This window comes from Rattus norvegicus, chromosome 11 (genome assembly GCF_036323735.1).
Source record: "Rattus norvegicus strain BN/NHsdMcwi chromosome 11, GRCr8, whole genome shotgun sequence".
Classification (NCBI taxonomy): domain Eukaryota; kingdom Metazoa; phylum Chordata; class Mammalia; order Rodentia; family Muridae; genus Rattus; species Rattus norvegicus.
In genome coordinates this window covers 46,520,940-46,547,634 of record NC_086029.1, presented here as the reverse complement: position 1 = coordinate 46,547,634, position 26,695 = coordinate 46,520,940, and the positions used below count along the sequence as shown (strand labels likewise).

The window sequence follows — 26,695 nt, the reverse complement described above, 5'->3', positions numbered from 1 at the left end:
CACCCCAACTGCCCCATAACCTGGGCATGGCACAGTGCTGGGCCCCAACTGTCCCATCAGAGCAGCTTATAGGGTTACAGCTACACGCTGAGAGAGACCAGAAGCTATTGCCCCGGCCTGCCGAGAGGCTCAGACCGTCAGGAGCTGGGATCTGGAGACAGTCCAGACGGTCCCAGGTCCCTCCAACCCCCTGGTTGCCACTGGACTTGCTCAGCCCCTGTGCCAGTCAGCAATTGTGGTCTGAGAAAGAGGCCATGAACCTATACATGCATTCCCAGGGGAAATAAATACCTGATAAAAGTCTGTTTTCTCAGCAATGACTTTCAGTATCCCGGGAGCAATGGGAGGGACTGTCACCATCTGTAACTTGCCAAAAAACGGGTTGTTCCCCGAGGTTTTGTAGCGCTTCATCTTGTCTTCAATGACCAGAGCGAGGGACTGGGAGTGGTTTATCACTTCCAGCAACGTGGCGATGGCTATGTTCTGGAGGGAGCAGTCATTCACACAGCAACAAATTGTCATGAGGGATTTCAGCCATGGTGGGAAACTGCAATCGCTGGGCCCTGAAAGGAGGCAGGCCAGAGAAGAGAGGCAAGCAGGTGAGAGTGGATCCCCACTCATGCCACAGAACCCACAGAAGACACTGGGTAGTGACAGGCGGCATCTGGGCAGCTCTGTGCTCATCTGAACTACAGGGGGAGACGTGCTTGACAAGGTCTTCCTAGATACAGTGAGCTTAGGACAAGCCTCACCGGAGTGGTCCTTTGCTGTGCTTTGGAGCTCACTGCTGGCAGGCTCCTGTTGGACACTTCACTCCAGCTGTTGGTGCTGTTCTGGAAAGTTCTGAGACCTGGATGCTGGAGGCAGGTCAGCACGTGGGCCTGCTAAGGCCTGAGGCTGCCTCTCTTGTCTCTCTTCTTGCTTCCTGATTTGCCTGCCATCTTTTGGTCACATCACAGGAGGCAGAGCTGACCCTTTCCTGTTACCACAGACAATCTCCTGAAACCCTCAGAGAAAATAAGCTCTTTTCCCTTAGGTTTCTTCTGTGAGATAATTTGTCATAGTAACAAAGAAGTAATATATCACTAGCTCACTGTGCCTGGGGTCCTCACTGAGGGAGGAGTCTGTGTGCAGACAGGCTGGAGTGTGGTCCAAGGTGCTGGAAGACACAGGAAGGACTGAACCCAGGCTCAGATAGATGGAGCATGGCTCTGCTGACATCTTGCTCTGGGGCTTCTGGTTCTGAGCTGAGAGCTGGTTTCTGTTGTTTAAGGCACTCAGCTTTGATGGTAGTCATAGCAGATAGATGGCTATGGCTCTAACAATACTGGCTACCTTTCATGAGTCAGACCTGTGGGGTGGACCAGGCAGGTTTATCGGCACACACCCCCATCTCTCATCCCGTATGGCTCCTCCACTGTGGCGGAACCATGATGACAGCAGTAGCCACAGTGATTTGGTTTTTCTCTAGATTCTTCCCTGCCCTATTGACCCTCCAGTGATAGCCAGCCTGCAAAGACATTCATGGATCACATGACACATGGACTCATTGGTCACATCTAGCAGTGGTCAACTGCAGACTAAAGCCAGGAGTTTTCACAGCCATTCAGTGGTGGCACACTTTTTTAATCCCAGCACTCAGGAAGCAGAGGTAGGCAGATCTCTGTGAGTTTGAGACCAGCCTGATCTTCACAGAAACTAGTTGTCAAGTTAGACACAGTTGACACAGGAGTCAGAAGCAGACACAAAGCCAGCAAGCTAACAAGTCGCTGATGTAGCTGGCTACAGAACAGAAAGGAAATGAGCTGGCCCAAACCCCCTAACCAAAGGCTTGGTGTCCAACATGCTTCTGATTCCAGAGTTTTCAGATTTGGGGGTGTTTTCAGAGTTACTGGGTGATCTTCCCTGATCTAAAATGACCCAAAAGCATACACCAGTGTCAAAAGGTTTGGATTTCTGATCATTTGGACTGGAAAGGTTTTCCTGGGTGGATGTGACCGTGTAGTTGAACATCAAGCCTGTCACAGAATTCCCAACCCACTGACCACGCACTGGAAGGATCGCCTCTCACCTGGAGTCTGGAAGAGCATCTCACATAGCTGCTGAGTCTCCTCCTCAGACAGATACACAGGGAAGGTGGCACAGTCCAGCAGCAGGTGACAGGCAGCAGCCAAGGCCTCCCTGCAGTCCTCCTTGGAGCCCACCAACTCAATGACCACCTGGTCAACATCCCATTCTGCTGCTGCCTTCCTGTGCGGGCTGCTGGGCGCTGATGACAGTGACTCTGAGCTTCTTGTCTTAAAGGGAGACCCTCGAACGGTGAACAAGTCCGAAAGCATCTGTTTAAACTGGGGCACGGTGATGGGCTTGGGTTCCCATGAGCTCTTTCTGCCAGAGTGCTCGGTGCTCTGTGTCTGGCCCCTGATGCTCTTCCCTGGGGCCCCCTCAGGCTTGCTTTCTTCCCCAGACACAGTCAGCGATGCTGCAAAAATGTTCTTGTTAGCAAAGTTTGCAATGAGCTCCTGGATGCAAAGAAACGTCGCCTGCATGTTCCCGTCTTTCTTCCAAATGTCGTCTCTTTCCGCAGACACCCGAGGCACCCTGAGGTGCTCAGAGAGCTCGGGCGACGAGGCGCTGAGCCCGATCCCACTGTCTTCAGATTTCAGTGGGGGAAAGGAAGGTTCTTCATCACCTGCAACCACAGCCTCTGTTTCCAAAACACCACTGTTTCTTCCTTTTATTGGACTCTGTGAAAGACAAGGAAAGCCCCATGTCTCATCCTGTACAGCTCCTCCACTGTGGCGGAACCATGACGATGGCAGTAGCCACAGCAATTTGGTTGTTTCTCTAGATTGTTCCCTTCCCTGCCCTATTGACCCTCCAGTGATGGCCACCCTACAAAGACACTCATGGATCACATGACACAGGGACTCACCAGTTACATCTAGCAGTGGCCAACTACAGACTAAAGCCAGGAGTTTTCACAGCCATTCAGTGATGGCACACTCTTTAAATCCCAGTACTCGGGAGATAGAGGTAGGCAGATCTCTGTGAGTTTGAGGCCAGCCTGGACTACAGAGTGAGTTCTAGGACAGCCAGGGCTACACAGAGAAACTGTGTCTTGAAACAACCAACCAACCAACCAACCAACCAACCAACCAAACAAACAAACAAACAAACAAACAACCAACCAAACAAACAATAAAACCTGGAGCATTTCCATCTCCCACCCACTCTCCAGTGAAAACTAAGAGACACACTGTGCATGTGGCCTGATCTCTCCTCAGACCCAGCACACATTGCTGTCCACCCATCTGTCTACAGCACTAACAACTTTTCTCAGAACTCTCACCCCAAGGAGCGGTCTGCCTCAATGCTCTCCTTGAGCCTCAAATACTAAGTGTCCATATGCTGTGGTAGCACCTCTCACGATTTCAAGGAAGTAATCATGCTCCTTGGCTGTAGCCTACGGACCAATCTGTATCCTTTGGAGACAATGGCACCCTGATTTCAAACCCTCTCAGCCTTGGTCATAGGAAATGGTTAGAGTACAAGTCTACACACACAGGGAGGCATGAAGAAATCACAAGCTGGATACTGCTGTAACAAACATGCAAGGGTACTCCCATGGTATGGTTGGAGAAAAAGAGACAGAGTGGCCATGCAGTGCAGGTTATGATGAACACGCCAGACAGATTGGCATTCAAGGCCTGACCTCCACAACCTGCAGTGGGGCCTTATTTGAGGAAAGGCTCTTAGCAGATGGTAAGTGGGGGCATCTGGGTGGCCTAAATCCAAACAGCTGTGTCTTCATAGAAAGAGGGGAACACAGGCAAAGACTGCACACACAGAGCACCATGTACATGAAAATAGAGAGGAGGCCATACAATTCTGACAGGCCTGAAGTGCCACAGATGGCCAGCAAAGCCAGGAGAAGCTTGTGAAGGGTCGGGCAGTTTCCAGTCACACAGCACTGAGAGAAAGGAGCTTTGAGCTTTAAATTGAGAAGCCTATTCCTGTTATTTAAGCCACCCTGCCGATTCAGGGCATACTCTGAGGTGCACTTTAAGTGAGCCAAGCCCCATGCATACAAACTCACAACGGAAGGGCGGCTGTAGTTATTAGCAAGTGTAGCCCTCCTGGAGACTATGCTACCTGCGAGAGGATGAAATGGAGATCTACACTAAGTCTCCACATCCTGAACTCAGTGGCTACACATCTTCCTGTCCACGGCTCTCCCTGCTAATTACCTCCCGCTCTTCGGAGGCACCGCCAATGCCTGCGTCCTGGAGCACATACCGAGTTCCCACTGGTGGGCTCCATGTCCAGGTAGGAGGGCGGCATCTGGACTTTGCTAAGCACCTTGAAACATGTCTTCAAGGCGTGTGTGAGCTCAGGTAAGCTCAGGGCCTCCACCTCCTCAGCAAGAGGCTGCAGCAGGCAGCCCAGCACCTGCGGGAGGTACTGAGTCTGTACCTCTGAGTAGAGTTCCTAGAACACAGAAATAGCAGTTACTCACCATGGCCGGCCACACAGGAAATGCAAGCACCCCAGACTGTCTGGATTTCAGAGTTCAGTTTCACGGTAATCCCACACCAAGGAGGCGTCCTCTCTTTCAGCTGCTTCTACCTCCCAGACAAAGTGCTAGACTGCCACATGCAGTCTACGTTAGCTAGCAAATGTGTTCACTGTCACCTCTAAACCAGCAGCCCCATTCTGCCAACTGGTTTCCATACTTTAGCTTAGCCAGGCTCAGAAATTAATCCTTTTAATTAAAACAGCAGAAACGATCCCAGCGATCTGGGATTAAAGAAACCCTGTCTTGAGAAACCAAACCAAACCAAAATGGGACATAAAAGCAAATCGGCGAGAGTGCAAGAAGCCTCGGAGCATTGCTCAGGGGCACTCGAGTGCTCAGGAGGTGGGAGCCCACCGTGAAAAAGAAATATGAGACTATCCATCTGTGCTACACCAGAAAACTGGCCGGGGACAGTCCTGCGTGTGGAGCCACTTTCCCATAAAGGCATGATTGGCAGAACAGACTAAGGAGCTGGGAGAGAACCAAGAGCAGGCATCCAGCACCTACCAAGGGGATCACATCAAGGAGGAACACGAGGAGGGTGCAGAGCTCCGAGACGGTGGGGGGAGGGCTGATGGCTTCTCCAATGGCCGTGGTCTGCGTCACTGGTCTGTGTTAACCACAGGAGAGAGGGTTAACCCCCTCCATCGTCACTGCAAACTTCGTCTCCCCCCCCCCCCTTTTCTTTTTTCTGTGTTTTTCTTTTTTCTTTTTTGGGTTTTCAAGACATGTTTTCTTTGTGTGGCGCTGCTGTCCTGTAACTCACTCTGTAGACCAGGCTGTCCTGGAACTCAGAGATCTGCCTGCCTCTGCCTCCCTGGACTGGGATTAAAGGTTGGTTTTGTCTTGAGACAGGATCTCCCTGATAGCCTCACAGATGGTGGGACTGCAGGCAGGGGCAAACATGACTGGCTGGATTTCAGACACATCATGGCTTCCATCAATTATTCTGTTTTAAACACAGTGGAGGACAGTGTTTTTAGATCTGGCACATCAGTGTTGGTGACAGATTGACTAATGTGGAGAAGTATTAGTGAGTGTCCTATTGAAGATGTCTTGGAAGCAAACCGTTTGACCTGAACTTTGTTTGGGTATGAACTCATCACCCAGCAGACACACAGCGATGTCACTGTGTGTGGCTCAAGTCCCCGGTACCAAATCAAAGACCCATCTGAGGGAACAGGAACCAGCCTATGTCATATAACCCGGGCTAGAGGCCACTGTTTGTGTTTTTGAAAAAGGTCTCATTACATAGGCCTGGCTGACATTGGACTTTGTGTGCAGACCAGGCTGGTCTTGAACTCACAGAGATCCATCTGCTTCTATCTCCTGAGGGTTAGAGCTAAACGTGTGCAATACCACACTTGGGTCATTCTTTACATTTTTTGACTTCTCCACGAGACACCCATGAGATCACAGGCTGTCTGTGTGACCCCTGGAGAAGCACAGCTAGCTTCACTGACTGACCTACTGCTGGGTGCTGGTCTTTGGAGTCCAGTGCTGTTTCTAAATATGCAGGATTAGACAGTGCGGTTTGAATGCGACACATCTCCCTTAGTCTTGGGCGTGTGGTGGCACACAGCCCAGCTGGGGAAGAACATCTCTGAGGCCGGTGCCTGAAGAGCTGAAGGCCTTTCTACCTGTGGTTCACTCTCTGTTTCATGCTCTCAGCTTCCTGTTCTGCAAACATGGCTGCATGTGCCACGCCTCCCAGCTGCAGTGGTCTCTCCCTCTCTGGAACCACAAGCCAAACTCTCCCAGAACTTGCTTTTGGTCACGGCATTTTATCACAATGGGAGGTGGAGACAGGAGTATCTCCAGAAGCTCATGGGCCAGGAGCTGGAATAAGCAGGAGCAACAACACAAAACAGACCTGCAGAGGTGGGCAGGAGCATGTACACAAGTGCATGCACACTCGTGCACACACACACACACACACAGACACATACACACACACAAACACACACATACACATACACACACACAGACACATACAGACACACACACAAACACACACAGACACATACAGACACACACACAGACACATACAGACACACACACAAACACACACATACACATACAGACACACACACAGACACACACACACGCGCACACACACATACAGACACACACACACACGCACACACACAGACACACACAAACACACACATACACACACATACACATACAGACACACACATATTCAGACACAAACATACACACACACATACAGACACGTACATGTATGTAAACATGCAACATTAATAAAATAACTACCTCATGCCTATAATCCCAAATATTTAAAAGGCTGAAGCAGGAGAGTGGCAAGTCTTGGAGTTCAGAGAGGTCTCAAACAGTCAAACATGCAGCAGAGCAAGGGTGGTATCAACCTTTAACCCCAGCACTCAGGAGGCCAAGACAGGTGGATCTCTGTGAGTTCTATGCCAGCCAGGGCTACAGAGTGAGATCTGTTTCCAAACAGACACACAATACATGGGCAGGGATGTGGCTAGAGGCCAAGCACAGCCCTGAGTCTGCTTCTAACTCTGATTAAAGAGAAAAGGGACAAGTTGAGTTGAGCATGGCAACCTCTGCCCTTCTGCTGACCTGCTGTTGGCTCTGGGTGCAGTGCAATCCACTCAGACCAGGGTAGGCCACCCGTGCCAGGCATGGTGGGGGGCAGCGAGGCATTAAGGGGAGCTGAGAAGCCAGACTCCCTCGTTGGGCATGATTTTCGCTGTTACTTATCCGCAGTGCAATGCTGGGCAAAGACCCTCCCTGTATGCTTCTGGATTCCAGCTGTCACTCAGATCCACATCAAGAAAACAAAATGCCACTTCTCAAGAGGTTGCCCAGGAGTTCAGGGGAGTCTCTGTAGCCACAGGACACATGTGGGAGTCAGGGGCCATGCAGGATTCACACAGGATTAACAGTGGTACAAAGCTCATCATGGCAGCCTAAAACATGAGCACTCTGACCCACCCCTCACTAACTTCAGGGAGGATTTAAGTCTGAGGAATACACGTTCAGCAGTGGAAACTGCACCTAAGCCAAGCGAAGCACCGGGGGTTGTAGAAGCTGCATTGATCAACATTAGAGAGAGGGCAGAGGGATTTCTGAAGTTAGACCTTAGTGAAAGACAAAGTGGCCCAGCATCCTGTGACATAGACGGTCTCTGTCCTAGTATTAGAGTCCTACATGAGTCCCTTCCAGCCCTGTGTCCACTGGACTCTGAAGGTCAGGAGAGACCACTGAGGTTCACTTGGGGTGAGACCCCGGCCTCCACGCAGTCACAGAACCATCTACCTGCTCCCTGTTCACACACCGCCACTCACCTGAAGCACTCCTCGAAGCACCGTGCCATGTAATCCCACAGGAAGTCGGTGCTGAGTGACGAGACTAGCAAGTTGACAGTCTTCACAATCTCAGAGGCATGTCTGTTTTCTTTGATTGTGCTGCAAATGGAAAATGGAGATCACACCAATGGAGGATCCACGCTGCAGAACTCAGTGTCTGAAGAAGCCTCCCGGCTCTGCTCTCGCCTCTGACAGACTCAAGGCATGGAAACACTGCTCTCACTCCCGAAAAACAGCCTTTAGAGCCTTTTCTGTCTATTCTCTGACAATCTCATATATATATATAAAGTGTAACATGATCAAACCTCCCCTGCCTGCTCCTGCCCCTAACTCGTCCCCTCCCACCTTCCTGCACTATTGTCTCTGCCTGCAGGAATGTAGGCAGCCTGCCAGCAGCTACAACCTGAAGAAAACCATTCCCTGCTAAACGGTGTTCTTACTCATGGATCCCCTAGAAACAGATGAAAGTTACCGTGGAAAGCTACGGTGGAAAGAATGCTACATTCAGCACAAGGCCCGGCTCCTGAGCCCAACTGCAGGCTCAGCAGGGAGATTTGGCTACAACGTTATATCCATCCTTCCTTACTGTGATGCTGGATGTCAAACTCAAAGCCTGGGCCAGCCTAGCCAAGTGACCCCCACTGAGCGACATACCCAGCACACTCTGATGTTTTAAATGCATTTCTGCCGCTCACACATTTAAATGTGTAAAGTCCCCTAGAGAATGCTACAGAAATCCTCACGTGGGTACACTATTTAAAAACAGGAAAAGGTGGAACCACCAGAAAGGTGGTGTCAATCGGTAAGGGACTGTTCGATCCCTCAGGATTTATTTAATGACAGGTCCCTGATGAGGGCATGCAGGTCAGCACATTCACAGCAAACAGTGGAGGGCTAGTCAGCTGTACTTGAAGGTACCATGCAACCCTGTCTTTGGGCTGGAAGGTGGGGTTAATATGGTTAAAAGTGTAGGAAGGATCTAGAAAGAAGCGAGAACTTCTTGTTCTCCTTGAAGGACGAAGGACTGTGGGAGACAATATCTTTGCTGTCTTTGACAGCTTCAAATACAAGGATTCGACATGAGCATCTACTACTGTTCTGTTTTAAAAAAAGAAAGAAAAGAAAACCGTCTTAACTTTTGAGAGGAAAAAGCCACTATAACATACTGCTTGGGACGTTTACCATGAATAAACAAGAAAACAGGAGAATTAAATTTTGTATATATACTACCAACCCAGGCAGAAAGCAAGTTAGCAGTGAAGTGTAAAGAGGTGGCACTCTCTGTCTGTCTGTCTATCTGTCTGTCTATCTATCTATCTATCTATCTATCTATCTATCTATCATCTATCTATGTATCTATGTATGTATATATGTATCTATGTATGTATCTATGTACATATGTATGTATCTATCATTCATCTATCTATCTATCTATCTATCTATCTATCTATCTATCTATCTATCTATCTATCTATCTATCTATCTATCTGCAAGGTCTCAGTGGCCCAGGCTAGCCTCAAACTCACTATGCAGCCAAGGATGACCTTAAGCTAATGGTTCAATCTGCCAATGACTCCCATAGACCCCCTTCTAGCATCTTGACCCAGCCCTCAGTGTCTTGCCTTAGTCTCTTCTTGCCCTCATTTCTGAGCTCTCTCCCTCCCTCCCATTTTCCAATCTCCTTCTCCCTGGGCCTCACCACTTGTGTACAAGAGATCAAGTGGCCTTTGCTGGATGACATCACTGCCACAGCCTAGGGTGCGCTGACCCGGGCCTGCCTGCCCTCTCAACACTGCAGGGCTCATACTGAAGAGCGGACGGGGACTGAGGCTGCGGCAGCTGAGCTCATACCTTGTTAGCAGGTTTCCGCTCTGAGTGTAACTAAGCCTAAGGTCAGGGCCCAGGACATCATGGCAGTAAGAGTAGAAGGCCCTGATGACTTCCAGAAATAAGTTCTCAACCACTTGAGGTCCTGAAATCAATAGAGAACAGTTAGAGAAGGGTGACAACACACTTAAACGTTGTTTGTTTTGAGATGTGGTCTCTAGCCCAGGCTGGCCTCAGACTCTCCACATAGCCAAGGATTACTTACTGTGAACTTCTGCTCCTCCTGCCTCTACCCCCGGAGTGCTGCAAACACCAGGCTTTGCCACCATGCCCAGTTTGTGCAGTAAGAGGCTGGGTGGAACTGGTGTTTCCTGCATGCTAGGCAGGTACTCTTCCAAGTGAGCTGCGTACGCAAGCCTTAACCGTCAAATTTCAAACAATTAAGACACGCAGAGCATGTGGAGTACCTCCATACACACAGGATTCTAAGACGCAGAGACGTCACCAAGTGTGATGGCGTCAGCAGCAGAACAACATCTAGGCAAACAGCCAGTGCCACCATGTTTGAGACACTGTCACGTCTGGGTTCACTAAGCACGGCCTGTGCTACTCTCCCTGACTATACAGGGGGCAGGTCACGGGGTTGAGTGGGTTGCTCAAGCTAACTTCCACTGGGTAAAGGCAGTTGAATGTGACATGTTCCAAACCTGTGAGCTGCTTGGCCAACATCACTGGGGAGAGACACCCATAGAGAAGGAACAACTGCCCTGCTCTCAGCTCTTTCAATTCAGAGCAGGAACACAAAACAATGTCAATACTGAGACGCTCACAGAACTGCACCAGCCTCACGGCAGAGCAGTGTCCTGGGCCCCTGGGCAGAGCGCAGTGTCTCAAAGCTGACTTCTCATGAGCAAGTCCAGAAGGACAAGAGCCCGCCCACTCTCAGCAAAGAACACCTCTGCCTTTTGCTGTACGAGTGCAAGAGGACATTCATCTTTCACAGGTTTGTTTTTCCATGCTGTGACCAAACCTGCAGCCCCACCGAGCAACTGCTCTACCACTGGCCTGCACTCTGAGCCCTACGTCAATGTAATCTTCGATGCTCTTCACGGATTCACAATGTGCCTCTGAGAGAACTGTTTTCATAAGCTCTGTGTGTTTTTCCTGCTGGAAGCGTGCCAAATGCTTCCCATCACAGGCCATTCTGCAGGCCCCTTCCATGGGAGAGACAAGATATGGCTAAAGCCTGCCAGTTAAGGAGCGGACAGGACCTCAGACAGAGTGACAACCTGTCTAGCTATAGAGACGTCCCTTAGATAACTAAGCCAGCCAGAAGAGCAGACTTAACCACCATCTGAAACGAAGCCAGCCTCTCTCCATTGTCTGCAAAGTACGACCTGTAGCCCAGTAAGACATAGTTGCTGGTCTCCACAGGGCGGCTCTGACACACACGTACATCTCCTTATGCTAAGTCCTGCATCTTCTTTGAATGCCACCCAAACCATCCAGCAGGCTCCCAACATGCTAGCAGCATCTGACTCACAGGCTGAAATGTGACTGCAGAGCCAGAGTTATTTCCGGGGACAGAGACCTCTCTCGTGAGCACTGAGAGTGGATGAGGTGGGGGGAAAGGAGTCTGAGCCCAGCACAGGCACTTCTAGGGAGAAAGGCTCACATCATGGGTGGGTTAAGCCATGGGCGCGTGGCTCGGCAAAGGTCTTATCTGTTAGGTGACAAGCATCTCAGGGCACCTGCGCTCAGCACTGCCAGGCCAGCAGTACTTCCTGAAAGGAAGGCTTGGGCACTGGGTGACCTAGGGCAAATGACTCTCCCTCTGTAAAATGGGTACCACAGGGGTGCCACCCCCATGTTGGAGGTGAGGAGATACATGACACACGCAAGTCACCAGAACAAAATTACTACTGGGAAAAAGGGCAGGCAGGGCCTGTCTAACTGTCTCAATGACTGAAGGCACCTTCCACCAAGACTAATGGGCTGAGTGACTCCCAGGACCCACATGGTAGGGAGCTGACTTCTGAAAGCTGCCCTCTGACCTCAACATGTCCACCATGGAGTGCGTGAGCACGCATGAGAGTGCACATACATGCACGGTATGTAATACACGCAATAACTTTTAGAAAACTAGATCGAATGTGGTGCTATGCCCGTAATCCCAAGACTTCGGAGGCAGAGGCAGGAGATGATGGACTCAAGGCCACCTGGCCACACACACATCAAATTCCAGGCTAGCCTGACGGGTACAGACAATCTAAAAACACAAAGCACAAACACGCAGACGTCCTGGCAGCTGGGGTGCCCCATCCATCTTCACCAGGAGTCACTGTCCTCTCTTGCTGCCTGGAGCCCATGCCACACTACAGATGTTCAGCGCCACACTCTGGTTAACGACTGAAGGGCTTCAGGGCCTAAGAATGCTCTTGGCTCTGTTCTGGCCGAAGGTGCGCATGCCCTGGCCTCTGAGACAACACCCTAGAGCTTGCAGTGCAGTAGGCTGCTGGGCTACTCTCTGTTTTGGGAAGGGGCTCTGGTGACTGACTGCACATCAGATCTGACAGTGAAGGGCGGCAGAGGGAGGGGTCACTTCTCTCAACAGGTTCTCGGGGTCGGGGGTCACAGTGTGGTACACGTGTAAGAGGGATCCTCTAAGAAGCAGAGTCTAACACCCTTTCCATTTTGTGGTAGAATGGTCTCATTTTTACAGAGGAACAGCTTGCTCATGGTCACAAACCAAACATACAGGAGTATGGGGTCCCTCACCAGTTGTGAACCAAGGCTCATGGGTGGTTCCAACACTGGGACTAAACAGTCACATAGTGTAAAGTGTGGATGCTCTGTAGGCACCCCCCCTCCCAAAGCAGGAACCTGAAGGAGCATCCTCTGAAACTGAAACACACACTCTAAGGCTCTCCTACGCTGACTGCATCTGTGCTTAAACCCTCTGAGAACAGTGATCCAGCTCTGCCCAGGGGCCGTGGCTTTTCCCATGTTACCTATTTCCGGCTTGTCCAGCAGACTGACTAGGATTCGGAAAGGCTTCAGATATTCATGGTGGCGCTCCTCTAAGTCGGCGTTTAAGAACTTCTGGTGCAGTATCTCAGCCAGAGCCTGTGTGTTTGTTCACAAGGCACACATTAGGGCACTGTATGTGGCAGAGTTAGGATTAGAATACATATGGTAGGGTACAGCATTATTAAGGTAAACACTCTGGGAGAAAATGAAGACCAGCCTCAACCCTAACACATGCATGCTGGTCCTTCAGGGACCACACCCAGTGTCTGCTTTGAGGATTCGCAAAGAAATGCACTGAAGAAACGGGGCTCAGAGGGTGGAGTGCCTGTCGGACAAGAATGAAGTTCTGGGTTCAGTGCTAGCACTGTATAGACCAGACACAATGGCACACACCAGCACTTCTGAGATAGCCTGGAGGAGTGGAAGTTCACAGTCACCAAAGGCTGTGTACTGAGTTTGAGGCCCGTGTGGGAGACATTACACCTTGACTTAAAGAAAGAACGCCGCCGCCACCGCCACCATCACTACCACCACCGCCACCATTACTACCACCACCACATCCTCCACCATCACCACCACCACCACCATCACCACCACCACCATCACCATCACCTCCACCACCACCACCACCACCACCATCACCACCACCACCACCAACAACAAAACCCAACCCAACAAACAGAAAGGAAGAGAAAAGAAGACTGCAATGGAATATGTTCTAATTATGGTCAAATGTTCAGTTTTTAGAAATGTTTTACCTCAACTAGAAGATCCTTGGAGTACTTATCAAAGAAGTATGAGCACTGGTCTTCGTAAGAACTTGAAATTTCAGATTTTGGCACAATGGTGTTTCCTTTAATGTCTGAACCTATAAAAGAATAAACACCACAGGCTATAAGAAGATACTGTATTGTGCAAAGTCGTCCCGATGTGATATTTTAATCCTTATACCTCAACTCCTTCAACAGACAGGCAAAGGCAGACCCAGTCACTTCTCCCTTCCCAGGGAGGTACATGTACTAGGAAGTACCTTCCCCTGAGCCCACGTCTGCAGGTGATGTCCCAGCTAAGGAGTGGGGAGGGAGGATCCCATCACAGTGGGCACCAGTCTGATTTGCCCAACCACTCACTGCCCTTCTGCAGCATGTTCATAAGGACTGGGACAAAGGTCACTTCCACATCGTGATTTACTTCTCCAGTACTACCTGAAATCAAGGCAGACTGCCTGCCTGCCTGCCCGCTCGCCCGCTGCTGCCCGCTGCCTGCCTGCCGCCTGCCTACCTGCCCGCCCACCTGCCTGCTGCCTTCCTGCCTGCCTGTTGCCTGCCTGCCTGCCTGCTGCCTGCATGCCTGCTTGCTGCCTGCCGCCTGCCTGCCCACCCGCCCTCATTTTGGGCTCTGGACCAGTTGGCAGATCATCAGGGTAAGGAAGACCATCCTTGTGGAATAAGCAGAAACTTGAGGTTCCCAGTCACAGCTAAGCAAGTCCTGGCATTTTCTCTATACAGAGAGTGCCACCTTCTTCCTCCTTCTCCTCCTCCTCGTTCTCCTTTTTCTTCAAGACAGGTTTCTCTGTGCTGCGCTGGCTGTCCTTGAACTGGCTCTATAGACCAACCTGGCCTCAAACTCAGAACTCTACTCCTGAGTGTGTGTGTGTGTGTGTGTGTGTGTGTGTGTGTGTGTTATTAAAGACATGCACTACCACCCAGTTAGGATCCCATGTTCTAACAGATGAATGTTCCTCCAAACTCATCCTTTTAAAAACCAATCCGTAAAAGGGGCCTGGAGTCATGCCTCAATGGTTAGGAGCACATACTGTTTTTGCAGAGACCTGAGATCAGTTCCCAGCACCCATGGTAAGATGCTCACAACAGCCTGTAACTCCAGCTCCAGGGAATCTGGCAGCTTCTTCTGACCTCTGCAGGCATTGCACTTACATGCACAAATACAGTCAACACTGGCCTTTGTACACACACACACACACACACACACACACACACACACACACACACACACTTACACTTTTTAGAAAGTCTAAACTTTCCAAAGAACTGGGGGTGTATGAAACCCTGCATTCCCACCAGCCCCCACAGCACTGTATATACTGGCTTGATGCTTGTAATCATGGTGCCTGGGAGGTGGAGGCTGGAGGACCAGAAGTACCAGGCCTAAGGCTCTACTGTAAATTCAAGGCCAGACTGAGATACAAGAAATATTGGCTAAAAAAATAAAAACCAAAAAACCCCAATCCATCTCAAGCCTGTAGTTCCTCATCGTAGCCCTTCCTTACAGTACCTGTGCATCTCACAACAATGCAAGGAGTCCTGAGGCGGTCCATACCCTGCAGATAAGGAAGGCTGGAAGGCTGTGGAGGGCGGGGTGATGCTCAGTGGCTGCAAACCTGCCTGCGGGCCTGAAGCCCCGTGCTAGGTCCACACTGCTTTCTTTTTGTAACATACATAAACATGGGAATTTATACATAAAAATGCTTTCCTTCCCTGGGCTCTGTTCCTGGGAGACTTCCAACCAACAGGGCTCGCTGCCTACAGGTTTGCAGGCTGTCCACATCAACACTACGCAGAGATGCTGACCAGGGATTCTCCTGAGCTTGTTATGTGAATCATTCCCAGTCCCTCTTGCCCATGACTAAGCTTCCCCATCCTCACGTGGATTTCACAGTGTTCTGGGGCCTCCTCCTGAACCTCAGCCCAGGAAACTCCCCTCCGGGGTGCACGGCTGTGCTGCCTCATCTTCCTCTTCTCTTCTCTGCACTCAGGATTGGACCCAGGCTTTGTGCCTGACAACAAAGCCCTTACCGCCTGGCTATGGCCCTGATTTTTAAATTGATTTTGAGATAGGGTCTTTCTATGCAGCTCAGCTTAGTCTCAAACTTGTAACCCTCCTGCCTCAGCCTCCCCCTTGCCCTTTAGTTGATACATGTGGTCCGACATGTGTGGGTTCTCATTAAATATAATTTAGCTACAGATTTCTGGTATTTCTGTCTGGCTCTTAAAACGAAACTCATCTGGAATTCTAAAACCTTACATTTCTTAATAAAAGATAAAAACAAAGCCCCAGATAAACATAGCTCCTGTAGGAATCTGCCCTCAACTGACTGGGGCCATGTCAGTCACTGCGGTCTTTCTACAACTCATGGTTCAGAGACGTCCCTAAGGGCATCGCTCAGTCCACAAACCAGCAGGGAGATGCATGCTTGCACGCTGCTCAGTACCTAGCAACCAGGCGTAGAGTCTTCTGTTGAGAGACATGTCCCTTCTCAGTAGAGTCTGGGTGGCAGCAGAGAGAATGTGAACAATGTCCCGTCTGAGTAGAGGGATGGCTCTCTCATCCGGGTCCTATCAGAAGATAGAGAAGCATTACCTCAGGGGTCTGCTGGCTGAGCAGGCATCTGACTTTTAACACGTGCCTTTACTTAACCATCCATCCCCAAAGGACAGCTGGCAAGAGGCTGACTATCCCCACACAGCATTCCACCTGGAGGGGTAGACCCCGGTGCAGGGGTTCAAGGGAGCTATCAGATTCACAAGGCCCTCCCCAGTGGTTTATAAGCAGTATAGCTGCTGGGTGTGTGTGTGGTTCACGTCCATGAAGGTTGTGAGTTTCACAGTGGTATCCAGGGGAGCCTCTGTGTCTCTGAAATGCCAGGTTAGACCCTTCCCTCTGAGTCCCCACATTCCTGTTAGTGACCCTAACAAAACCACTGCCTCGCCCGCCCCACCAAGTGGGGTGTAGGTGACGTCATCCTCTAGTCGTTCGATGCTGCCTATCTGGCATAAGGTCACCTCTTCCCAGAAGTCACACAGTGTGCACAGAATGAGAAAGGCTGTGGATGGGCTGAGGCAAGCAGGCTGCCAAGTGGCCAGCAGCCTCTATGACTAAACTGTTAAGACTCCACACCTGCCCTTTGCCTTTGAAGTAACAGGGAAGTGCCCAGAAGGGCAAATGCGACTCACCAGACAGGTATAAAACGGGAAGAAAAACAGGGTGATTTCCAGATTATTTCTTTGCACAAGAACATTGGCATCCAGTAGTGAAGCACACAGGGCTCTCACCTGGAATGACAAATCACAGTGCTTGTCCCAAAGACCCCTGATCTCTGTGCCTATGTGATGCAGCCATAACAGGCTGGGAGTCTCCATGTGGCATCAGGCCACACAGGAGGTGAGAACAGGGCTTTGAACTCTAGAGACTACGAGGTTATGTGACATGGAGAAGACACACAGCCAGAGACCTCACTGGCTTCACCTGAGAGCTGAGGGAACTGACTCCATGTCCAGTTCGAAATCTTAAATTCTGTGATCCCACACAGGATCCAACAGGAACCTCAAGTAAAACCAAGGGAAGACACATGGCCCAGAGGATCCCAAGTCAAGGCAGTGCAGAATCCTCTCTCAATAAAGGCTTCTTGGGGTTGGGGATTTAGCTCAGTGGTAGAGCGCTTGCCTAGCAAGCACAAGGCCCTGGGTTTGGTCCCCAGCTCCAAAAAAAAAAAAAAAAAAAAAAAAAAAAGGCTTCTCTCAGTGCCTCAGGAGGAACAGATGCTGAAAGCCAAAGGCAAAGGCTTGTGGGAAGTGTAAGGTTAAGAGCAATCTTCGGAGAGGACAGGTGAGTGATCAGCTGGGAGCAGACAACTAGAAAGCTCTGGGCTTTCATGGGCCTGGAAAAGGAGGCTGGGGAACCCCAACCTTTAGGTGTGAGGGCAGCCAAAGAGGACTGACCAGGGCAGAAAACAGGGCCAAGAGTCATCGGGACACTGGAGCAGGAGGGGAGGCAGTCTCAAGATGAGTAAGGGAGTGATGAAAGACTCGGGAGGAAACGAGATTAGAGGCTTCTGAGCACCTGTGCACATTGCCGCTGAGGAGACATGCTACCAGGCAGGAGAGCTGGCCTAGTGGGCAGAGTCTGCTGCTCCTCCACAGGGCAGGACCTAATTTCTGTCTGTCTATCTGTCTTTCTCTACACACACACACACACACACACACACACACACACACACACACACACACACACACACACACTCACTCCCCCCCCCCCATAAGTATAAAATATTAAAGGGAAAGCAAATCATCCTTGCGTGTGGCAGCTGCCCCTCGCCCTGCTTGGCAGCTCATCATCCCACCCATTCAGTCCTAGAAAGTCTCCACTGCCCCTTCTCCCTGACGGAGAAGCCATACTCATGTCTCTCCGGGAGCAAGGCACCTACCGTGAGCTGGTAATCAGTACCCAGCATGTACTTCTGCTCCTTGCCTGGTGAGTCCCTGCTGATGTGGTTGACCACAAACAAGGAGGCGGGGAGGCGGATGGAAGGGCTTGTCAGAACACTCCCCCACAGGGCAGCATAGAACACCTCTCGGCCCACAACCACAGACAGTCTCAGGAGCAGGGTGTCAGTTCTGTTGGTGAAAGATGACAGGGGTTCAGTGTTCCTTCCACCTTCTGCACTCTGTGAGCTCCCCCATGAGGCCCTGTCCTGAGGAACAGCATCCTGGCCAGGAAACCCCCTCTTCCTGTCACTCCAGATGGCTCTCATCTCTGCAACTGCTGCAATTCCCATCTACCGGCCATCCTGCTGGGTCCAGATTTGCTAACACAAACATGTCACCCAGAGGTGCAGCTTCCTACCCAACTTGCAATGTGTGACCAGTCACAAATGTGGCACGCAGACCATCTCCAAGGCTCCACGGATGGAATTCAGGTGGCTGGGCCTGACAGAAAGTGCCTTTACTCAGTTAGCCACTGTCCCCTTTAGTTATAGATGGATTTATTTTTAATTATGTCTACGTGTGTCTGTGTACATGTGTGTGCATGTGTTAGCAGGTGCCTGTGCAAGCCAAAAGAGGGCACTGGAAACCCTAGAGGTAGAGTCACAGACCCAAACTCCAGACCTCTTAAAACAGCAGGTGCTCTTAACTGCTGAGCCATCCTGCCAGTCCCACATATTTAGTTAGTGCATCTGTGTGCAGGTGTATATGCATGTGTGTGTGCTGTTTGTGTGTGCAGTGTGTGAGGTGGTGTGTGTGTGCGTGCGTACTTATGCACAGCAGGCGTGGTGAGGTCAGAGGACAATCTGAAAGAGCTGGTCTCTCCTTTGAAGACGTTGTTCGTCCTCTTCTGTGTATTAGACTCAGGACATCAGGCTTGGTAGCAGCCACCCTAACTGCTGGGCCACTTGCCAGCCCTCTTTATTTTTGGACCTGCCCCACCTTCTGGTGCTGGGGCCACAGGTGTCAGCCTCTTATCTTCACTCAATCCTCCCATGGCAGTGTGACGCAGTCTGTCATAACGTGTCTGTCAGCGGCTCAGGCCTGATTTTCCATGGACGCTAAGGTGGGTCCCTGCTCTGCAGTTCTGGTACTGAAAACCACATGTGGGCTGGTGAAGAGGTCACCTCAAGTTGAGCTGACTCATCACATTAGTGGACACATTTCTCATATGCTTCCTATCTGCAAAGGAGTAGGGAAAAGAAGGCCAGGGACAGCTCAGTGTGAATAGCAGCTTGTGGGCTTTCTTAGCTCAGCCCTCGGGTGTTCAAATCCTGGCTACGGGACCTGGGACAGGCTTGACCCCAGCATGAATCTACACTTGGCCATGAGATGGAGCCAAGAGTCTCGTCCCACGGAGGTGGAATGGGAGTGCCCATATAAAAACTTAGCACAGGGCAGCGGAGTGCGTACACAGCCTGCAGTGCTGGGTATCCCCAAGAGTGCCCCAGTTCACGCAGGGTCCCAAGTGCCAGGTGACTGTGACACAGTTCTCACTGTGAAAACCACCCCACACCAACCACCTTGAGTTTGCTTTTTGATTTCAAGAACAAATAAAAGGAAAAAGTACTTGCTCCAAATATATACATTTATACATTAAAACGGATTCCATTCTCCTTAAAAATGAGTCTGGACAACAAATACAGAGACTCGTGGCTGACTGAAATGTAGGATAAATGGCTGCCGAGTGCTTGCCCCACACAGAGCCCGTGCATCACCTTCCTCCTGAGGCTGGGAGGAGGGATGGGACAGTGTCTTGTGGGTGTGACGTGGCCTATGAACAAGCTCATGCCACACCTGTGGTCACCAGCACAAGACAGGCAAAAGGTGGAGCTACTGACAGCTCCTCAGAGAAGGGAAGCTCATGCAGCCCTCCCCTTCGTGAGGGGCTACCAACAGTTAAGGTTGCTGGGGTCATGTGCAGCTCAGGTGCGGCCATTCCTAAGTTGCCCGAGCTCCAGCAAATAACTGTGTGCCTATGCTCCTCAGGAGGCCCTGTTCCAACTCCATGCCACTCACAAGGAAGACATGAATGAGGGAGGGGTCTTACTGGGAAGCGGACTGAGAGGGCCAGAGGGCACGAGAAGGGTTAAAATTCATTATAAATACATGAAACTGCCCAAGAACGAAAAGTTGATACAAGTTTTAAATGTACCTAAACCTTACTGTCTCATAAAATATTTGTAGGGAATGATAATCGGATCTTAGAAAAACAAGGTTGAGGAGGTGTAAGTCAAGCCAAGGGCTTAGGGAAAGTACATAGAATGGCTTTGCGGATGAAGGTATTGATTGGTCTTCTATTAAAAGCTGATCAAACAAACAGCTTGGCTTTGTTCAGCACTGAAAAGTGTAGCAAGAGATGTGGTGTAGGGCAGAAGCGGCGCTCAGCAGCCACATGAACTCTGTGATTGCCTGGTCAGAGGAGTCTCATGTGCCTGGGACACAGACCTGTTGGGCCGCTTCTGCACCAGGAGGGGAGGCTCCTCAGTGAGGAAGAGACTCCTTACCATAGGATTACTTAAGGAATCCCTGCCCTGACCGAGATAAAACCCACCAAGCACAAGAACATGCACACATGCACACACACACACACACACACACACACACACACACACACACACACACACACACACGCACTCCTTACTGCCACCATGCCCTTTGATTTACAACAGACCACCTCTAAAGTACAAACCACAGATACTGCTCTCTTCACAGCTTCCACCCAGGGAAGGGTTCACTATCAAAATCTGAGGACAGTGACTGGACAGAAGAGACACCGGCAGGGTTTGGGGTTCCCGGGCTTGGGGTCTGAGATGGTGCACAAAGAGAAAGGAAGAAGCTGCCACAGGGAGTCTTGAAAACGTAGCCGACTGGAGTTAGGAGCTGCCCAGGCAGAGCAGGGCACATTAGAACTTGGAGTTATTGATGGGGAAGTAGATTCTAACTGCAGAGGGTAGACATCTCCCGGCTCTAGTGCTGACTGAGGCTTATTATAGTAATGAAAGCTGTGTGAGAGGAAATATGTCCTACAGCAGTGCAGTGCAGCAGGACTATTGCCACCAGCGTCTCATCTCAGAACAGAGAGAGTTAATGGCCAGAGGTCAGCGGCCCACTTGCACCCAACCTCAGAACCTGATTGTCTGGGCTGCAACCAGGTATTCACATTAGCATTTCTGACTAAGTGCAGGAAGAACCCTGCAATCGCTGCTCCTGCTCACAGCTAGTGAAGGGATCCCAGGACCCCGGGGACTGAAGACCAGTGGGGAAACATAGGAAACAATCTCAAAACACATGAATCAGGGTTTCTCAACTAATACTGCTGACTTGGGGCTGGCTCTGTCCCAGGGGCAGATAAGGAACCCAGATGCCTGCAGCACTGTGGGCCCTGCCAGGGACACAGCAGCAGCTAACCCTCTCCACCCTGCCAACCTCCCAACCCAAGACAGTGCCAGGCCCTGCTGAGGCTTCCCTCTGGGTGAGGAGCCATTGGCTGTGCTGTTCCTGTTGCCGAGACTGGGTCTCACTATGTAGCTGGGGCTATTTTCAAACTCAGGGTGATCCTCCTGCCTCCACCTCCTGAATATTGGGATTACACGTGTACACCCGAGAACACTGATTTAAGTGGTCATTCTAGTAAGTCATGTCTCCTTCCTTTGTCCTTTCCCCTCTCCCTGTGGATTTCTGAGGCAGGGTTTCACTAGGCATAGCAAAGTTGGCCTGGAGTTGCTCTGCAACCCTGGCCGGTTCTGTCCAGCCCAGCTAATGTTGGGATAGATGGCATTCGAGTGTCACACACCTGGTCTCAAGTTCTGCTTTCTTACAGTCACCAAGGCACTCACCCCACTCTGCTCCGAGAAAGGAGTCTTTTCTCCTTCTAATCTTGATTTCTCAGCACAGCGAAGCAGAAAAAGCCAGGATGACACTGTCACACACTGGCCAGGAGTCCTGTTTGTTTACGTCCACTAAGAAGCACAGTCCCCACCCACACAAAGCAGTGGGTTAGCTCACCTCGAAGCTGGGCCTAGCTCAGCCCCTCACAGTATCTCCCAGCTGTGATGGATACTGTGACCTGCGTCCCCCTCTTCCTAGCTGTGCGTGGGAATTACTGGCTGGGGTATGCTGCTCTAATCCTAAGGGCTCAGGGGTCTCTTCTCAAGACTTTCTCAGACTACAACAGGAACAGGACAAAACCATCTTGTATGGCCAGCTCACTCACTGTGCCTGTAACACACATGCAGGCACAAGAACCGTGGCCAGCTGGTCACCACTTCCCGGTGTGGCAGGACACTGGTTTAGCTTCCAGTGGCAGCTAGATCTATTCAGTGATTCGTGCAGCTACCTAGCTCCTGGGCCAATTCAAAAATCACAATGTTAGGGGAAAAACACTAACATTAAACATATTAACAACTGTTCAAACAAACTCTCACTTATCAACCAAAAGAGCAAACAAGAACACCCGGGATTTTAAAGTGTTTCTAGTGTGAGTAACAGAGATTTAAAGGACGGCAAGAGACCTGTGGGGAGCTAATCAATGTGTTAATCTGTCAGAGAATGTACACACACACACACACATACACACACACACACACACACACACACACACACACACAAACACACACGTACACAAGCAGACCTGTCTTCAGAAAGTAAATATACCAGAACTTCTAGTAATGGCCTCATTGCTACCTCCTATGCCACCATGACCACTAACTCCACATATCAACACAGGCTAGCCAGCACGTGTGGCAGCATCAGATTCTTCCTCACAGATGTACCATAATGGTGGGAGATCGAGGAGTAAGCTAGGTAAATCCTGAGTGTTCCACATTCAAACCTCTGCCATAGTTTGTCCAATCCCAGCATAAATGCACGTGTGGCCTGGGTCACTCTGAGTGCCACAACACTCCATTTGGATTCCCCGGTTCTCTGGAGCCAGGGCAACACTCCAAGTTCAGCTAGGATTAACTGCCTGATTCCATGCGGGGCCCATTCACTGCCCAAATGCATGTGAGGGTGACGTGGCCAAGGCCTGGGAATAGGAGAGGCAAGAAGAACGTGGTGCCAGCACATGGGGCATATATACACATGGGGAACAGTCATCACAGACGGGTGTCACACAGGCCCAGTCACCAATAGCTAATCACAGCAACATCACTCAGTATGGACAGGGATTTTTTATAATTCCCCCAAAATAAAAATTAAAAAAGAAAAACATTAAAAAGGGTTTTATGCAGGGGGTTGGGGATTTAGCTCAGTGGTAGAGTGCTTGCCTAGCAACCGCAAGGCCCTGGGTTCGGTCCCCAGCTCCGGAAAAAGGAAAAAGAAAAAAAGTTCTAAAAAAAAAAAAGGGGGTTTTATGCATATGCCATACAGCTCTCCAACTTCTGAGCTGTCACCAGACCCAGTGAGAAACTTAAGAGCTTTAAGCACATCTCCAGGTCCTGCCAAAAGCTGTGTTGAGGTTCTGCTCTGGTCACGTGTGAACACACACACCTGTGATCCCAGCACTTAGTGGGCAGAGGTTGAGGCAGGAGGATTGCAGATAGTTTGATACCAGTTGGGCTACATAATGTAGCAAGACCTCTGTGTCCAAAAGGTAAGATAGGCATGTGGTGGCGCACACCTTTGATCTCATGCTCCAGAGGCAGAAGCAGGCAGATCTCTGAGTTCAAGGCCAGCCTGGTCTACAGAGCAAGTTCCAGGACAGCCAGGACTACACAGAGAAACCCTGTGTCAAACCCCTAAATAAACAAACAAACAAACAAACAAAGAAATAAAATAAACAAAGGCAGGTGGGGAGCAGGACTGGGACCCTGCTTTGTACCCTACTCTTCCCCCTAGAATCAGCCCTGCCTCCTGAAGAACCTGGCTTTGCCTTATTCAGAGCTGAAAACCCCTCCCTCCCTCCCTGTAAATGAAGGCACTCATTAGGAGATGCTTCGTCCACTAGAGGAGGTGTGGATGTTCATCTGTGTGTGTCCACAAACTATGGTGTAATGGGGCAGAGGATAATGGGTACCCTGTACAACGGCCTCATTTCTAACTCTTCTCAAGGTCCGGGTCTGTGATGATTTGAATATGCTTGGTCCAGGGAGGAGCAATATTAGGAGGAGTAGCCTTGTTAGAGGAAGTGTGTCACTGCGGGGTGGGCATTGAGACCCTTCTCCTAGTCACTCAGGAGCCAGTCTTCTCCTGTTTGCCCTTAGAACAAGATGTAGGACTCTCAGCTCCTCCTGCACCATGCCTGCCTGGATGCTGTCATGCTCCCACCTTGATGATCATGGACTGAACCTCTGAACCTGTAAGCCAGCCCCAATAAATGTTGTCCTTATAAGAGTTGCCTTGGCCGTGGTGTCTGTTCACAGCAGTAAAACCCTAACTAAGACAGAAGTTGATACCAAGAGTGGGGTGTTGCTGTGATAGTCCTGACCATGCTTTTGTTTAGAGGAACATGGATTTTGGGACTTTGGAAAGCAGTGGAATGGTTTACGTGGGGTTTAATGGGCCATCCTAGTAGGGAAATGGAAGACATTGGTGCTGAGGGTGATTTGAACTGTGCAGAGCTGGCCCAAGAGGTTTCAGAGGAGAAGAATTTCAGTATGTGGCCAGGCAAAAACAAATTTCAGTATGTTTTTGTGATATTTTGGTGAAGAAGGTGGCTGCTTTTTGCCTTTGTCTGAAAAGTTTGCCTGAGGCTAAGGTGAGAATATTTGTATTAATTACATTGACAAAGGAAGTCTCAAAAGGCCCAGAGGAGACTTTGTTCTCTGGTTTGTCTCATAAAGAGCATTTTGACTGAGAGTAGCAAGCATGGAAAGTACAAAGCATAAGTCAAAGAATAAAGGCACACCAGGAAGTAGAATAAAGGCACACCAGGAAGTAGAACGGAGCTGCATCCTGTGTTCAAGGAGTGAACAGATTAGGGCAGTGGTGACTTCAGGACAACCTCCCACCCAGCTAAGCTTATGGCCTGGGTTTGCTGCTGATCAGGAATAGTTGTATTTAGGCATTATTACTATCTGGTTATTGCTTTCACTTGGACTTTTAATCTGGAATGAACTACAATCCAGAAATGGAGCACACAGGCTTTTGATCTGGATCATGAGGAATAGTGGCCATGAAAAGTTTAGGCCCAGGCATGGTAGCTCATGCCTTCAATCCCAGGAGACAGAGACAATCAGATCTCTGAGTTCAAGGCCAGCCTGATACAGAGCAAGTTCTAGGTAAAGAAAAGTTTAAGTCTATGAGTGGTGGTACATGACTTTAACCCCAGAACTCAGGAGACAGAGCTAAGCAGATCTCTGAGTTCAAGGTCAGCCTACAGAGCAAGTTCCTTGACAGATATAGCCAGCACCCCAGACATGCTATCTACCAACCTTTCGTAGATCTCAGAGCCCTCTTCCAGGCCCGGCAGCAGGCCCACAAGGAAGGCCTGAAGACTCGGCAGGAGCAGCTTCTGCAGCGGGAGGAAGTACTTCTCATACAGGCCCAGCAGCACAGGCCGGACCGACATGGCGGCATAGGCCAGGAGGGGAAACAAGCCACAGCTTTAAGAAAGACAAGAAGGGGAGGTAAGGGCAGTCAGAGACCTTGTCACAGACTCCACAGGAACAGCTGGCAGAGGGGAGGTTCAGGGCTTGGCTTTGTTTACACTTAGTTGCTGGAGATGAACCCTAGGGCCTTGCATAGGCTAAGGCCAAGCTCTACCCTAGCCCCAGATGGGAGCTTTAAAGAGCGATCGGAACCATTTAACTGGTGACAGACCGATGCAGATTTGAGATGAGATGGTTACATGACACCACTGAGTAAAAAACAGCAACATCCGGTTCTTGTCATATGTAGCACACACGGGGCCTGGGGGCAGATGTTTCTGAAGGTGGCCATCTCCCGGTGACAGCTCGATGACTATCTGCTGTGTGGTTTGTGCCATTTTCCTTTAAACATTTTTTGAGAATGCCATGTAGCTAAGTGACCTTGAGTTTCTGCTCTTCCTGCCAGAAGTACAAGCAGGCACCACTATACTGGGCTCATCAGTGCTGGGTTTAGTCCCAGGGCCTCGTGCATGCACTCTACCCAGAGTGACAACTCCAGCCCCTTGCCTGTCATCTTCCAATTGAACTGAAACTTGTCTTGCCCTGCTGACGAGAGTACCAGAGCAGGAAGCAGCTGTACCTGTACAAGAACAAGTCCTTGGCCAGCCATTTGGTTCCCACGATCTTAAAGATGATCTCGTAGGTTTCTAGGGCTTTTAGGTGGACACCACTGGGCAGGGCAGGATGCAAGCACTGAGCTAGCCTCTTGCTGATGATGAGCCGCCGTGGTAGCAGGGAATACTTCAGGTTGCTCTGCAGAGCCTGTGACACAAGGAAAGGCAAGTGAGAGGTCAGCTGTGCCGCTTACAGACAAAAACCAGTCTGTGGAGGTCAGAACACAATGTGGGGCAGTAAGACAGACCGAAAGAGAGAGGGACCACATGGACAGACATGTGTGAAGGCTCCAGAGACTCAACAGCCCAGTTCTCTGGGACTTTGCATGTCTGGAAAGGCCCTGCCAGTGCTGGATAGGAGGCAGACAGTTTCTTGGTGATACCATGGTACCCAAGACAGACAGGGCTGTGTGCA

At 50.3% G+C, this 26,695-nt stretch overlaps 1 protein-coding gene across 3 annotated transcripts in view; it reads right to left on the bottom strand.

Annotated features, from left to right (window-relative positions):
• Dop1b (DOP1 leucine zipper like protein B) overlaps window positions 1-26,695 on the bottom strand; it is a 101,544-nt gene that overhangs the window by 47,967 nt on the left and 26,882 nt on the right. For all 3 annotated transcript variants that reach the window (XR_005491035.2, NM_001191660.2, XM_039088417.2), the window contains exons 3-15: window positions 26,247-26,428; window positions 25,451-25,621; window positions 18,017-18,206; window positions 16,767-16,865; window positions 16,025-16,148; window positions 13,551-13,660; window positions 12,774-12,888; window positions 9,787-9,907; window positions 7,915-8,034; window positions 5,087-5,189; window positions 4,300-4,491; window positions 2,072-2,747; window positions 292-563 (exon numbers count right to left, since the gene is read on the bottom strand). Coding sequence is in view for 2 of the 3 variants with exons in the window: in NM_001191660.2 (NP_001178589.2) it covers window positions 292-563; window positions 2,072-2,747; window positions 4,300-4,491; window positions 5,087-5,189; window positions 7,915-8,034; window positions 9,787-9,907; window positions 12,774-12,888; window positions 13,551-13,660; window positions 16,025-16,148; window positions 16,767-16,865; window positions 18,017-18,206; window positions 25,451-25,621; window positions 26,247-26,428 (2,475 nt within the window). In the remaining variant the exon portion in view is untranslated. The remainder of the gene's footprint in view (window positions 1-291; window positions 564-2,071; window positions 2,748-4,299; window positions 4,492-5,086; window positions 5,190-7,914; window positions 8,035-9,786; window positions 9,908-12,773; window positions 12,889-13,550; window positions 13,661-16,024; window positions 16,149-16,766; window positions 16,866-18,016; window positions 18,207-25,450; window positions 25,622-26,246; window positions 26,429-26,695) is intronic.